The sequence below is a fragment of the Anoplopoma fimbria genome, chromosome 9, assembly GCF_027596085.1.
Source record: "Anoplopoma fimbria isolate UVic2021 breed Golden Eagle Sablefish chromosome 9, Afim_UVic_2022, whole genome shotgun sequence".
NCBI classification, from domain to species: Eukaryota; Metazoa; Chordata; class Actinopteri; order Perciformes; family Anoplopomatidae; genus Anoplopoma; species Anoplopoma fimbria.
The window spans coordinates 10,868,046-10,884,363 of NC_072457.1; the positions used below are offsets into that span (position 1 = coordinate 10,868,046).

The 16,318-nt window shown below is 39.3% G+C and overlaps 2 protein-coding genes across 3 annotated transcripts; one reads left to right on the forward strand and one right to left on the reverse strand.

The window, feature by feature from the left end:
* Positions 1-726: 726 nt before the first annotated feature.
* On the forward strand, positions 727-8,051 carry cfap97 (cilia and flagella associated protein 97). Of its 2 annotated transcripts, none has more exons than XM_054604811.1 (5): positions 727-898; positions 1,992-2,954; positions 3,809-4,089; positions 6,413-6,575; positions 7,507-8,051. In XM_054604811.1, exons 2-5 carry the CDS (start codon positions 2,018-2,020, stop codon positions 7,599-7,601), a joined length of 1,476 nt encoding a protein of 491 aa, XP_054460786.1. In that variant the 5' UTR covers positions 727-898; positions 1,992-2,017; the 3' UTR covers positions 7,602-8,051. The 2 variants fall into 2 exon arrangements, with proteins under 2 accessions (XP_054460786.1, XP_054460787.1); XM_054604812.1 differs by having other exon boundaries at positions 7,510-8,051.
* An 879-nt stretch (positions 8,052-8,930) lies between these two features.
* On the reverse strand, positions 8,931-11,121 carry slc25a4 (solute carrier family 25 member 4). Its single transcript, XM_054604392.1, has 4 exons — positions 10,974-11,121; positions 9,794-10,280; positions 9,553-9,693; positions 8,931-9,430 (listed from the first exon to the last, which is right to left on the reverse strand). Exons 1-4 carry the CDS (start codon positions 11,082-11,084, stop codon positions 9,273-9,275), a joined length of 897 nt encoding a protein of 298 aa, XP_054460367.1. The 5' UTR covers positions 11,085-11,121; the 3' UTR covers positions 8,931-9,272.
* Positions 11,122-16,318: the final 5,197 nt, after the last annotated feature.

A 16,318-nucleotide genomic window follows, 5' to 3' on the forward strand; every position in this document is an offset into this window, starting at 1 on the left:
GCAAAGTTGCCCTTTAACATACAATGAATTTGTCTGGGTTTTTGGGTGCATAACAAAAACACTTAGCAAGAGAAAATAAAAATGAAAAAGCATGTACTGCAAAAGTAAAGAAACATAATATATAAAATACAGAAATTTACAATAAAATATGAAAATAATCCAATACACTATATAGAAGATATATCGGTTTAAAAATGAAAGAGCTCATTATAATGTAACAGTTGATGCATTCTTATTTTATCAAAAGTTGTGTGATTAGAGGGATAGCAGCGACTTAACAGGATTTTTTGCAGGATGGGGGGAATTCAATTTTAATGTTAAATATCTATCTATATTATTGGCTAAATACAAGATTTAGGTGTGTGTGATTGTAGAGTTGTGGGTGTAGGTGATGAATGAGGATATACATTTTTGAGTATGGTCTATTATAATAAAGTTTAGGGTACACAATAATAAGAGATATTAGTTCTCTGGGGGATTGAACGGAGGGTTATGTTGCTGCTTAACTAGGTAAGGGAATTAATTTATTGTCTACTAATTAGCAAAAAAAAATTGCAGATCTGTCTCTCTGTTTGTTCCAATTTCTACCAATATCTACGCATTCAAATTCCCCACCAAATAAGGAACCACACGAAGTCTATGGGAATCACGTGATGACCGACCGTTAACGCGACTCTCTCTTTATACGGCTCAGCCAGAGCGCTCTGCACCAGCGCAACCGTTGCCAGGATGTGACGTTGCCTAGTTACCAGGCGCCATCACGTTGACGGAAGCTAGCTAGCTGCAGCTCGCTGGGAAATATTGTTTGTTATTGCAGCTTTGTGCTCCAATTACCCGTCTTCTCGAAGTAAATTCAGCATTAACATGAAACACTATTAAACGGGCTACCCTTCGACAGGTAAGATGTCGTTTTGCTACAGCTACAGTTAGCTAACCTAAGCAGATATAACACAGTTGGCCTGAGTTAGCTTACCATTTTACACGGGTGAAAAGTGTCTGTAGTGACAGTATCTTCACCATAGAGTCAATAAATAAATGTGATTGTAACGCTAATCATCTACAGACGTTACATTTTAGATATATGTACATTTGGTTTGTATTTAATGCCTTCTTGAGAACGTCTGCATCAAAGCTGGGTCAATTTAAGATAAAATTATCCTTTATTAGTCCCGCAGCGGGGACATTTACAGGATTACAGCAGTATAGAGGATAGTGCAAACAAGAGACATAGTTTAAAAAAAAAAAAAAAAACAAGATCAAAAAAAGTATTATAAATGAGCAATAAAAAAACCCAGTAAAAGAATCCACAGTAACTGAAATATTATATAAACAGACAGAAACTATTATAACTATCATTGCACAGTGTATTAGTGTCATGTGGTCTACTGGGAGCAGAGCTGGTTGTGCAACCTGACAGCAGCAGGAAGGAAGGACCTTTCTGCCAATCTGACCTTATTGTTACATTTACATTACAGTCATTTAGCAGACGCTTTTATCCAAAGCGACTTACAGGAAGTGTATTCAACATAGGTATTCAAGAGAACTACTAGTCACCAGAAGTGATAAGTGCATCTCCTTTCTTAAACAAGCATCTTAAAGCATAAACCAGAGCAAAAGTATAGTGCAGAGGCAAATTACTACGAAAACAATAATTGCAACAGACTAATACGAATATAATAAGTGCTACAAACTACTACGAATAGGATAAGTGCAGTAAACGAATACGAATTCAATCAGTGCAGCGAACTGATACGAATACAGTAAGTGCAACAACTAATACGAATGCAATAAGTGCTACGAGGAAGGCTCAGGGTAGTACTTCTTATTGTTGGGTGGTGATGCAGGTTATACATACAGTGAGTGCAGCCTGAAAAGTCTACATGTCTCCAAAGCACCGCAGCTTGCTGTGAAACATCGTAATTTGTAGTTAATTGGATGAAATCACATTTCTTTGACTTTAACTTGCCTTTATCTCTCACACTGCTAAATAGGTTCAGTGTGTCGTGGGAAGTCTGCCATGTTCAACCCCAGTGAACTAGAAGGTGAAGTGGATCATTCGTTTTTCGACAGTGACTGTGATGATGGCAGCAGAGGTGGAGGGGAGAAGATGCAGAAAGGCTTGAAGGCTGAAAAGGAGACCCCACCAGCACCTGAGAGGCTACATTCAAACCAGACGGAAGGTTGGTCTCCAAGGACTGATGGGACAAAAAAACACCAGAAGCTGGTCGACAAAAACAGTAGCAGCAGAGCAGAAAGGAAAGGGAACAGCTGTCAATCAGAGGAAGAAGAGAGCAGCAGGGCCTCCAGCGTATCATCTGTTGCCTGTACATCAAATAAAGCCATCCATAGTAGCAGTGATAGTGAGGACGACTCAAATTTGCAGTCTAAAAGGCACAATGGAACATTTATGGTGTTATTGGATGAGGCCAGTGAGGTAGATAATAAGGATGTGTACAGCCAGAGACCAAATGAGTATAAAGAAGATGCATTGCCATCCAAACACTCAGGCTCAAAGAGAACTAAACAATCTCCTAAAAAACAGATAAGAAATTGGCCCACCCGCAGTCCATCCCCATCATCAACTGAGAGCAGTGTAGATGCAGACTCGGAGAGCTCCACTAGCAGCAGAAATGGGAGAAGCAGTGTAGATTCCCCCACCCTTCCCAGGCCCAACAAGCCTTCTTTACCCCCTGGAGTCAGAAGGACCCGCGCAGGCTCAGCAGGATCTCTGGATGTGCCTATCGGCGTAGCAGAGGAGTCAGAGGATACAGTGACAGATGTGAGCCCCCTCTCCTCTTCTGACATCAGCCCTTTCCAGTCACTGGACCTGAACCACACAGAGGCTGAAGAGGGAAGCCTGAAGGAGCAGCAGCAGCAGCATCAGGAGAGTGTGCCCTCCAGTGGCCTTAGTGACATGCATCAGGATGAGGACTCAGATCAGGATGTAGATGAGTGTAAGTAAAACAGCCTTTCTTGTCTGTCAGTTATGTTATCTTTGCCCTTTGTTTTATACCACTGATTCCCAAACTTTATGGTTTCCGTCTCCTCAAAATTAAGCAATGTTTACTTGTGACAACTCAGCTCTCAGACAAGAACATATATTCTTCCATATAGCAACACATTGCAAACAAAGAGCTTGTTCTTTGTCCCAAACTTCACAAATATAAACTGCAACACAAAAAGGTTCTCTTGCTAAATCAGCTCAAGCTGTTTTTTAAATCATCCATCCAGAACATCTCCTAGAAAATCATTATATAATGAGCAAAAAAACATGAAATGGACTTTATCTTCAATCTCACCGAAATGGCACAACAAAGCCTTCTCTCTTCAGGAGACCATTAAAACTGCCTGTGTCTAAGCAAATCATAATTAACCTGGACACTACAGTGCAAACACAGATTTTGAACTTTTAGTTGAATTCATTAAAGGCTGTATACTGTATTAAATGAATATATTTGTAATTTAGATTTTAATAAACATCAACGGACCATCTTTCCCTATAGCGCACATCAGGAACAATTCCTGCTGATCATGTTAAATATTAAACTAAAATGAATAACATTAAATTAAGATTTAACCTCACTTATACCAGAATGTCATTTCATAATGCAAATGATGGCATTACAAGGTATAGAAATGTGACTTCTTTTTTAATGTATGTTCATCTAGTTTTTCACGTTTTACTAGTACACCATAAACAAATACTTTCAAAACAAACAAATACATTCAAGCACTGCATAAAACACAATAACTTGTTTTTTAAAAGGCAGATTAAGAGATTGTAATAAATGTCTTTTTCACCAATCAGGCTCCCTCCGTTCAGAGAGTCAGCTTGGAGGTAAACTGGTTTTCTGCTGTCCTGGAGGAGGAAACAGGAAGAACTACTCGTTCACCAATGATGAGGTCCAACGCATAGATTGCGAGAACCAGCGTCTTCTTCGTGAGCTTTCCCGCCAGTCTCCAGGGCCCAGACCAGGAAGTACAGCGAGGAAGAAAACCCATATGGCCAGCAAGCTGCCTCATATCCGCCTCTCTCACAGCGCACTCAACAGGCAGCGGGAACAGCAACGCATCGAGAGGGAAAACTTGGTGAGTTTTGCCTCCTGTGTGGATTGATATTCAATTTAAAATAAGAACTAAACTCTAAACCTTAGTATAGATATAGGTATTCCTGTCACTCTAATTCTTCAGTTTTTCCTTTATTTTGGCTTTTCAAGACACATTGTTCAGTGCTCTTCAAAATAAAGTTGGATATTACAGGAAGTTTATGTTTGATATTTAGCTCATGCACACAATGTGTCAAGCTGCGCCTCTTCAAATCTACATCAAAATTGGCTTTGAACTTAAGTTGCATAAGATTCTTGGGAAGTTGATTCTTATTTGCTGTAAACACTGTAGTACTGGTGTCAATTCTGGTGTGCTTCGGAGCACAGTGTGTCCGGAGTGTCTAAGTGACTGCTATTCACAAACAGTGTATCTCCATCTGTGTACCATCTCCATGCAGTCCGAGTCAAACCTTCAGCTGAGACCTTTGTCACATAGCATTTATTCCTGTGTCTGTCTCTACATTGACCTATTAGCAAAGGCAAATGGCCAATTAACATTTAAACACATCTGTGTTGGTAATTTTTTAATTCTATCGTAACCCTAACGCAAACATAAAAAAACCCAGCTAAAGTAATTAATTAAGCCTCAGGTAGTAGGTGATAATGGTGCTGCTGTGTCAATAGAAAGACATTTCTGATTTCTAATTCATGTGTTATTAGCTCAATCAATACTGCTTCTGAAAAGTGAAGCTGATATTTGCTCATCTCTTGGTTATTTTTTGCCACTGAGAATATACTGTGAGCCATTGAGGATCATAATTTACATAACACCACACTATCTTCTTAATTAAAGCATCGTTGTATATTTTTATAAAATATATATTCATTCGTTGCACTCATTCTCAAGAATTGCTATAACAATATATATTTATCAACTTTTCCTGTACTTTTTATTTAAAACTGCATCATGGGGTTTTCTCCCAAACATTTCAGTGTGTCCCATGCAGATTTATTTTTCATTATGTGTCCTTGTAATTTGTTTTAATCAGCAAATGTAGAAGCAGACCAAAAAAAAAAGTTATTAGTGATACAATTAATAAACACGTTTTTGTAACTTTAGCCTGTGTGGTTGTCTGCAGTTATATCCCTTTTATACTTTACTATGCTTTAGTTTACATTTATTTAAGGATACTAGTAAGTTGGGTCGAGTTAAGAGTGCCACGCCTGAAAGCAGACACGGATTAACTTTGACAGATGGCAGCAGGTGGCAGGCTAGCAACTCCACAGAGTGACATTACGAGAGAGTTTAGCTTCAGCAGCTTTTGCCTCCCACCCCATATATTAACTCTGCTTGACCACTTTATGATAAAAGTAAACAAAAAGCAGTGTTTAAAAATGTTTTAAGAAATTAAATCTAATAGCCATTTGCAGCCAGCAGAGCGTTATTGTATCCTCTGAAAAGTAAAAAGAGAGAACTTGTATTATATTCTTCACTGGTATTTTCACGCGTCACTATTGCTGATTAGAGATCATTAATGCTGATTGATGTTTTTATCAGGGAATGTGTTCCACTCATTTTCAGGACAGACTGTTCTCTCTCCTGACTCCATCTCTCCACGTTGTCGGGGTTAGCTTTTCACATTCTCTATTCTTAGAATGAAGAAACTGAATCTGCCGTGTGATCAGTGTTTCCACCCCACACATAGTCCTGCACAAGTAGAACTAGTTCTATGTATTTGAAGATTGGTCGATTACACATTATATCTTTAAATTATCTCTAAAATGATAAATTCCTAAATTATCCATACATCGGAAGTGCAGTAGGTGACTGGTCTGCCTGCATTTAGAAACCCTCAGTGCCTTTTTATGACTTCTGCTGGGCATAGAAAAAGTATTTTGACTGTTGAGCTTTTTGTTAGCTGCATAGCTTCATGTGGAGTTTTTGCTCACTGAGGGATTTCTGCACAGCATGCATGTGGGAGTGCGACTGCATGTATGACATTCAGCCACTTGCCTACACTGTTTTGCCTCATGCTGTTTGGTTGTGTTTGCTGTGAAGTACCAAATATTTTTCTATTTACGTAATTTTATTGGGATATGTAGAATGGGGACTATTTGTTCAGCATTTCTGAATCAAATACTATTCATATTGTGAAAGATACACACTCTTTATAAATGTGATATGGTGTTTTTGTATGTTGTTGGTCAAATGCCAGAAAAAAAATGGCTTAATGAATCAAATGCTATAAATGGCTGTATCATTAACTCCTGCTGCATTTTAAGGTTTTATGGGTCAATATATTAATAACACAATGAATTGTTTAATCATTACTTACTAGGTCAAAATGTCGTTGTGTTTCTTTCAGGCTTTTTTGAAGAGGCTGGAGTCTGTCAAGCCAACACCTGGCCTAAAGCGTTCAGAACAAATGAAGGACTACCAGCGACACATCGGATTCGTGGGAGCTCCTTCATACCCGGTCTGTATGTCCACTACAAAGTCAGAGAGGTCGACCAGCAAGACGCCCTCAGGTAAGGTACCTTGGGTCTGGATCTGCCAGCTTTTGCTGTGTTCAAAATGTCTTGGATAACCCAACCGGTATTACAACATGGTGAATGAGTACCTGCTCATACAAGCTAAACAGATTAGGGGACTGTTTAAATAACAAGGATGTGCCTTCTTGGTCATATTAAGACCATCTCTCCGACCACTTACTTATGTGGTCTACTTTACTAAACCACACTTTACTAAACTCACTTTAAGACAAACCCACCCGTGAGGTAGCTGCACACGATAAAAGCTCCTGTGCTCCTGAGTGGTTAGATCCCAGAAGAGCAGCTGGCAGCTGTATGTAGTTATTTTGTAGCAGCCTGCTGTTGTTTGCATGTGATGACTTAATCAAGGTAAACAAGGAAGATCAGCACGTCGCAGTGCTTATGTGCTGCTCCTTTCAAATTGAAGGCTGCAAATTTAGCACACATGTCTGAGCTGCTGCCTTCAGATGGCTGCAGAGATTCAATTAACAGAGGAAGAATTTCAGACATTAAAAGGCAGCTTTGGATGACTGATACTGGTAAGAATGCCCCTTTACATCAGTTATCACTGATTTACTGATGTTCGTATTAAACATAGTTGAAGAGTTTTTAATATTTTGTAGTTGCATTTTGTCAAATTCTGTGAACTTTATGTTGTTGCTGGGTTCGAGAGTCAAACTTTAAATAATTTGCCAACAGTAGACAGTTGCTTTCTCCAACTCTGATAGTGTTTGTGTGTTTTACCTGTTCTGTACCTGTTTATCATGACCTGTTATGGTTGTAATGGTCAAGCATATTAAATGTAAGTGATATTTTGTCTTCTCAATAGAAATTTTGATTAGAAATTCAAAAGGTACATTCGTTTTCTGATTTGATGATGACACTGTTAATCTGTAACCAGAACATATCCCTCTGTCGTTCACACCAGCAGGTCCCAGGCCAGCCAGTTCCATCCTCCACAGCTCCAGAGCAGTTTCCACTCCTAACTTCGGCAAACACCCTTACCCAGGTCAAAAAAACTGAGTGCAGCCCAGCCAACCTGGTGCTGACAACTTTGACATTTACTAATCTAATCTACAAAGAAACACGTCGCTGGTATACATTCATCACAAAAGGGTATGTTGCCAAGGTACTTAGCTTAAAGCATCTTTTTTTTTACATGCATGGGTTCATTATACTTTTAGTTGACTTAACTAACTATTCAGTGATTTGTATTGTCATGCTTATCAGTCATAAAGAAGATGGACTTTTCCCCCCATTCTTTGATGCTAAAATAAAGCAAATGTAATCTAAGCTCAGAGATATTGTAGCGCATTTGAATAGTTCAGTTGTGGCTTCAAAGTACTGCAGTAACTCTTCAAGACAGTAAGCTAGCTTTATATTTGTAAGGAATGTCCTATACTTCAACAGCTGTGTTGAAATAACAATTAACTGTTTCAGTGAGTGATGTTTCCATTGCACGTGCATTTCTTTGCCCCCTTTTGTCATATTTATAAAGAATTATGTTTTTTTTTTTAAATAAAAAAGATATTTCAAATAATATTTTGGTGTTATGTTTATTCTGTCCCTTATACAATAAAGCTGCTTGTTCCAGCAGGTCGCAGTATGCTGTTTTACAACAAGCTTAATAGCAGCATTGTGGATAAAAAATCTTTGTCTAGTCTCATCTCACCTTAAACCAATGGAGCGCATATTGGTTATAACAATAGGTCGTTGGTTAGGGGATTGGTTGTACATACTTAATATATTTCTGTGGTACTCGTGACATTAACAGGTTCTGTACAAAACCAAAAATGCTGTTGTACAAACCTCTCAGCTACTTTATGGTTGATATTGTTCGTCAGCAGATCAGGTGTCGGTGCAAAATTGATGAATTCACATGTATGAACAGGTTTTTTGCCAAGAAGTCTACCATAAGCGAAAATCAGGGTGCAGTTACTTAATGTCACTTTCCGATGTTAAGATTGTGGATAATAGATATAGGTCTATTAAAAAGTTCATAGAATCCTAATTACTGTGTTTTAACTGCATCGTTTTCATATAGCTTTTTCACTGAAGATGATTGACATGTCACAGCACAGGTGTAAATAGTAAAATCAATGTTGGCTGTATTCCATTTAGCTGCTTCAGTTTCAGGGTCCTGGTATTGTGCATGCTGGCTCTGAAACACTGAGCCATCACTAATGTCATTAATGACAGATATAGTTTTTGTTACAATAAGTCAGAAGGTCTGCTGTGAAAAATACATATTTAACTGCGGATGACAACAACACAACAGAGCATGCATCAAAAAACACTGGACTATTAGACTAATAAATCTTTATTCTTATTAAAATAATGTGTGAGGTTGGATACATGGGTCAGAGTGGTCACAACATAATGAAACATGGGCCTCAGCAACTGCTTTACCAACTGGCTTACTGGCATATGACAAGTAGTAGCGTCATATCTTGCATCTTTAAAACATCTCCACTGAAATACCGACTTGACTTTGTCACACTGAGAGAGCTGTTTGTGCGTCGTAGATAGGATATATACAGGTTTCTGAGGAGGCATGTTAACCCAGGTCAAGTATAGCTACTTGTACAGTACATGCCCACATTGTTATTCACCACAAGCTGTTATCACTCTATCACAATAAGTAAGACTTAAACAAAGTGATGTGTTTCCTTGGGGACTGTGAGATTAGACAGTTTATGTGTACTTCTTGATCTCGTCGTACAGCACCAACACAAAGGCACCACCCATGCCTCTGATCACGTTGGACCAGGCACCCTTGAAGAAGGCTTTTCCTCCCTCATCCTTAAGGATCTTCTTCCAGCAGTCCATTGTGCCCTTGTACATGATGTCAGCTGTGGACACGGAGACATGGATAGTTAACCATAACGCCCACGGGTGTATGCGTAAAATGCGTAATTGGGCAAGGATCAAATGAAATGCATCACTATTTGGCACAAGCATGAGTGACGCTCACCTCCTTTGCGTCCAGACTGCATCATCATACGACGTCTGACGGTGTCGAAGGGGTATGACACGATACCAGCTGCAGCGGTGACAGTCTGGGCGATCATCCAGGTGATGAAGATGTGCGTATTCTTGGGATCAGGCAGCATACCTACATGAGGGAGGAGTTAAGTCACCCGAAATTTTCTCACACGAAATACAAAAATAAACATACTACTTTAAAAACGGGAAGATCGACCAGATGTGCGCACCTTTAGCTGTGTCGAAGCATCCGAAGTAGGCCGCTCTGTAGATGATGATACCCTGCACTGACACGTTGAATCCGAGGTAAAGACCCTTAAGGCCATCGGTTTTGTAGATCCTGCTGAGGCAATTTCCAAGACCGGTGAACTCTCTCTCAGCATTGCCCTTGCCGATGTCGGCAGCGAGTCTTGTTCTGGCGAAGTCGAGAGGGTAGACGAAGCAGAGCGAAGTCGCCCCAGCTGCACCGCCAGATGCGAGATTACCAGCGAAGTAACGCCAGAACTGTGTTTTTTGATCCACACCACCGAGGAAGATCTTCTTGTACTTGTCTTTGAAGGCGAAGTTGAGGGCTTGGGTTGGGAAGTAACGGATCACGTTGGCCAGGTTGCCTCTCCAAAAGGAAATAAAGCCCTGTTCCTTTGGGATCCTTACCACACAGTCCATGATGCCCTTGTACTGCATCTCTGCGGTGATCTGTTTGCTGGCATGCTGGACCTACATGTAAAGACAATAAAAAAAAACACACTAAAAAAGACACGTATAACTCCCTCAAACCGTGGTCATTTCTCTTGTAAAACGCTGCGCAAAGGGACTTTGTCATGCACAATTTTCTCTTTAACAACATAATATATTGTTCTGTATTTCAATTTTAATAACTTATTGTATTTACACAATCTTTGTCGGCGGGGCATGGCTATGTGTAGTTGTAAGCCTTAGTCAGTCTCCGTGCACACTCCTGTCACTTGAGTATCAGCTGTGTATTAGATTACATAGTTCAAGTTAAATTTAGCAATTCAATTTCACTAAATGTAACTGCGGTGATCTTTGGTATTGGAGTCATCATTAGCTTAATAAACGCACGAATAGCTCACAAACTACTATTATGGCCATTTTATTGACATATATTAGGAGGCCCTGTCACCATCGCCATCATAGCAGCAGCATTGCAAAGTCCACTGCGTAAAACCATCTCCCCATTGACCCGGGACCTCTCACGTGCCCCTTGACATTACACACCTATAGAAACTTACTTAGTGCACAGTTGGACTTTGTTTTCTATCAACATCCATCCCAGATTTACATTTTAGCGTTTGGTTTATCAGTAACCAAACATTTACGCACACTTTACGCACGGAAGAATGAACATGCAGCCATGCTTTTGGCATCAGATGGTTCCATTATTTTTACCTGCAGCAACAACTTGACTCTCTCAATGGGAGCAACAGCTGTTTTGGAGATGGCAGCGGCAATGCCACCGGCCAAAAAGTCCTTCATGAAACTAACCACCGCGTCCGACATGGTTGGATCTTTCTTGTGCAAATTCAAATACCCTGACTGTTCCAAACTTCACGAGGTCCTCAAGGAAACCCAACGCCTCTCAAAGTGGGCGAGCCCCTCCATCTGTCCTAATATATGGGCGCCATGTATCGCGAGAAAGTTCAGTGATGGATTGACGTTTGGTCAAACAGATGAACGAGGCTGAATAAATATCCAAGGTTGAAGGTCAAGACGTGCGCCATGTTCATTAAGTCAGGACTTCACCAAGCCGGGGACATTTAAAGGACACAATATGTGTAATTGTTTTATTATTGAAACATAGATTTATTTGTAATCCAACCTGGTCATAATCATAGTTAAGTGTTTTGCCTTATTCCTGCTGACCATCCCTCGTCAACCATATTCCAAACATACACTTTATTATATTCCTTTATTGATCCCCATGGGGGAAATTCGAGTGTTGCAGCAGCTCAACTACACAGACAATAAATACACATACTATACAACAACATAAAGATAGAACAGGAATAAAAATGTACAGTATATCCACATGGGGGGTCAATTGGGTATCCAGAAGACTTAAAATAAAGATAGAAGTGTGTATTAAATAGTGCCATCTGTAGAGAACGTTTTATATATAGTTTATCAGCATAGGTGTGGTATGGCCCTGAAATTAAAGAGAATCAGGCACAATGATTTTCTTTATTCCAAATAATTTTCCTACATAAACGTCCTTTTAGGCTATAAAGACCATAGCGAATGAAAGCCTTTTTACATTACACCAAGAGGGATGAAACTTCAGGATCAAATGTGGATTCTGGGTCAGAGGTCAGATGAATGATGAACTATAGGGGAAATAAGCAAACTGAGCGGTGCAGCAACAGTTTTGCTGCACAGACATTTTTTGCCACCTGTTGAAAACCCGAGTCAAGTCATTGGGAGGTATAGGAGGAACAACGGAAAATATAATTTCTCTTTCAAAATAAGTTGCCACTAGTACCCCCTAAAAAAGCAACAACATTGTCTTAGTCAGTTTTCTTGTGAAGTATCGTACCGGAAATCTAATACTGGCTGACTTGACAAGTGGGACATCACAAGTGCCACGTGCGTGCAGATGGGACACGAACAAGCAATATGATCCAGAACGAAGCCAACATCTGAAGGGACGTAGGCCACAATCTTCTACAGCTTCCAGTCCAGCAGTGTGGTTGAGTCCAAGACTACTATCAAATAATCAAATATATGCTCTATTGCAATAACAGATTTCCTGGCAGCGATAGATTTTACAATTACAAGCATTTTAAAGTGCACCCTCTTTAAAATCATTAAAGCCTTGTCAAATGCAAGATTTTTAAGAAAAATATTTGAAAAATATAGCAATAACTAAATACCTTTTCAATTGAAATAATATTATATTACAATAAATTAAGTTACGTTTTAAAGGGTTTCACCCGGACGGTCTTCACTTCAGGAATGTAACTGCCACCTAACGACCACTTGGTGGCGCTGCTTAGCTGTGTTTATTAATAGGCAAACTTAAAACGTTTCAAGATAAGTCCTAACAGGACAATATTAAATTAGTAACACTGATGATTAAAATCTCAATTATAATGATAATAGTATTGTATCACTAATCTTACTAAATCCTTCTAGTTTGTTTCATAGATTATTGTTTCAAAGTGAGGGAGATGTAAGTTGGGTGGTAGACCCTGTTGTTAACAGCATGAGTAAAAAAAAACATTGAGACCTTTCTTGATAGAACTTTACTCTGTAAGTTAATATTTATGTGCACAAAAACACTATAGATTAAACTGTTGTTATTGCTGATCTGAAGTTGTCTTTGGTAGTGGTTCTACTTTCTCATCCCCATGCTGCCGTGTTGTGCTGTCTAGTCAGTGGGTGGCACTAGAGAGCTGGTTTACATTAAAGGGCATCACTGACATCCCCAGAGTGTAAATGTGGTACCCAGTGAAACAGGTGCTTTCCCTAATTTACTCCACACTCCACTCACAACAATACAAATAATGCACCACTTTACTTGTTCCCCACAGGGAAATGTTTTTAATTAGCCCCCACCAGCCAGGTCAGAGGTCAGGCCCAGCTGCAAGGCATACAACCTCTGAGCTGGTTAGAGATTCAGCGTCTTGTTCACGTGGACACTTCAGTTAGGCAGATGCTTGCTGACACAGAGGCTTGCACCTGCCTTTTTGCAAGCAGAAGTAATAGTTTTTGCAGTTTTACAGCATAAAGACTAATCCAACCATCACAATTTTCTCATCTAAACCATTTTCATTCTGAGCTTAAAATTTACGGTTATTATTAATACCTCTGTCAATCTTGTTTAGGTAACTTGACATTAAACTACTTCTCAAATTCTCTGGATTTTCATCAGTTTGCTTGATTATGAACTAGGGGAGTTTTACATCAGCAAATTTGTCTCTTCTATTTTGCCCAAAAAGGATTTTATTTTTTTGTAAAACTTTCCAACGGCTGCTCATGTGATCATCTAAAATATATCTAGAACCATTTGAATGGTCGGAGGAAACTTGGCACAGTATGTTGGCCTGCACATCAGAAAATTTGCTTCTTGTGTTATTTACAGAAACAAATGTAACTTTTTTAGTGCTGGTGAAACTCTTTTTATAATTTTATTTAAATCTGATCTAGATTTGCGAAAGTCGTTGCTCAGTAACCTTGGATCTTGGAGATTGAAGGAGGGGTCATGGAGGGGGTGTGGGCTTGGATTTGCATTTTGAGTATGAAGAGCTGCAGGTGTCAGACAGTTAGACCCCCCCGCCACACACATAAACATGCACATAAGCAAAGCCGTTACGCGTAGCTCCAACACCAATACAGTCACTGATTTCATCTGTTAAGAAGTAACTGTGACGAGAAACTCTTTATTCTTTTGGTCCCCTACCGTCTCAGACCTTAGATCTTAGACCAGTAGAGACTCAAAGATAATGGAGATTATGAGTGTCAGACAGGGTTAAAACCACAGATATTAGGGTCAAAACTCACCAGCTTAGAGCACTGGTTGCTTTTGACGTGTAATTCTGACTGAATTCTGGTAAGGATTTAATTCTTCTATAAACTAATTCAAACTATGAATTAGAAAACCTGTCATTTTGTTATGATGGTAAAAAAAAAGACACACTTAGAAAGATATTAGTGTAAACACAGAGATTAGTTCAGTTTAGTTAGGTTTGCATAGATGCAGCACAGGTTTGTAAAATCACTTTTTTTTACAATAAAAGTTGCTATTATCTCAATATTTTGTCTCTGAATACGAAGGACAGCGAACACTATAATGGTTATTCAAAATCTTTTGTTTGTTAATTTGGATATCTGTTTTCTGCTCACAAAGGCTTATGTTGTTCTCTATTTATTTTTGTTGTCAACGAATCCCATGTAAAGACCCAAAACAACTATGTGTTAGTGTGTCTAAATATGCCTGTTGGTTCCTACTGAAGACATAAATGGTTGAATATGGCTGACAAATATAGTATCATAGTCACACATTTAGTCTCCCTAATTTCCTAAAACAGCTGGTCATTTTAGGTTAGTAAACGTTACTCAGACAGGAGTAAACAGTGCATTTGGTGGGGAATATTTTCTGCTGCGGATTGATACACATTTGGTGCTCCAGTGAGTATAAGGCAGCAGGGCGTTGAATTTGAAAGTGAGCCAAAAAATAAATTGATTATTTTTCCCAATTGTCATGCTCATCATATTGAAGGAACATGTGGCTCATTGGTGTGTTTTTAATTGTTTAAAACAATTAATCAACTATGGAGCTCCATTTATCACTGGCTTTGTTCTTTTTATGGTATATTTTTGTTAACAAACAAAATATAGAATAAGGCCAGCCCTACTCTTTAAAACACACTCTGTGTACCACATATGGCTTTGTGATTTTTTTTCTGATGTATGCAATAATACAAGCAGAATCAACCAGCAGAGAACAACAGGGCTATGCGTCAACAAAAGCTCAGTTCCTTCCTAAAAGAAGATCATGTTGGCTGTTTATTCCCTCACAATGCTCCATCCCATGAGTCTCCTGGTTAATGTCATAATGTTAGGACAATCCTCTTTCCTCAAATCCAACAGGCTAGGATGCACACTGAGTCTCCCTGAGCAGACTTAGAGACTGAGCTTCTCAGGACTCAGGGGGAAGGAGATTATTTAAGTGTTTTCCCTCCTTTTCTATGGTGCATTTGGTTGTTGGCCTGTTTTCAATGACGTTTAAGAGGCTGACAATATGAGTGAAAAGCACATGTGCTAGTCTGAGCTTAAAAAAAAAAAAAGAGAGAGAGAGAGACAGTGTCATGCAGCTGACGTTTCAGGGCAGTGCCCATGGCAGGGCAAGGTGGAAAATCACACACACACACACACACACACACACACACACACACACACACACACACACACACACACACACACACACACACACACACACAAACACACACACATAAACACACTGCTATGGAGAACGAAGAGAAATCCCCATGACAAATCAGGAAGACCTGGAGACACACAGTCAGTGGGGGACGAAGGGATGGACATGGCGGGAGTGGGGGTGTAGGGTGAGAGAAACCTAGGCTGAGGGAGCGAGGTTCATGAGAAAGAGGGGTGGGGTGAAATTGATACTGGGAGAATATGAGAGCGGATCTATAGTGCCGAGGTGGAAAGCGAGAAAGATGAGTGCTAAGAGAAGTCTGAGGTTGGGGGGAGTTAAACAAATGTCAACTCGTGGTCTTTTGCTGTTTGGCTGTGATCATGACTGAGTGACATAACCGTATTTGAAACTCACCAACAGATGTCCTTGTATGGTTATCATCTAAAAATATCTAGTAACAATTTGTGTGGTTGGGCAAGGCACGGCAGAGTACAGTTCTAAAGATACCTGTAAGTCCCCAGTATGAGTGGCAAATCTGAAATCATAGGCAGTTTTTGCCAGTGGCTTTACTAAATATTTTGCACATAAAAGGTTACAGTGGTGCCGGGGTTTCAGCACACCAACAACATGTTTATACAATAATAATAATACTAACATCAATTATAATAACATCAATAATAAACTTATTCATTATTATTTTAATCTAATGTATTTTCAAAAGCTCCTAGCACCAAATAATTAAGATATTTCTCTTAAGAGAATATTTTCCCTTAAATCACTCCTTATTTACTATATAGTGCCCTATATTGGCTTTTCTCAATTTTATTCTTAATACTAAGTGTGATATTTATTCTCC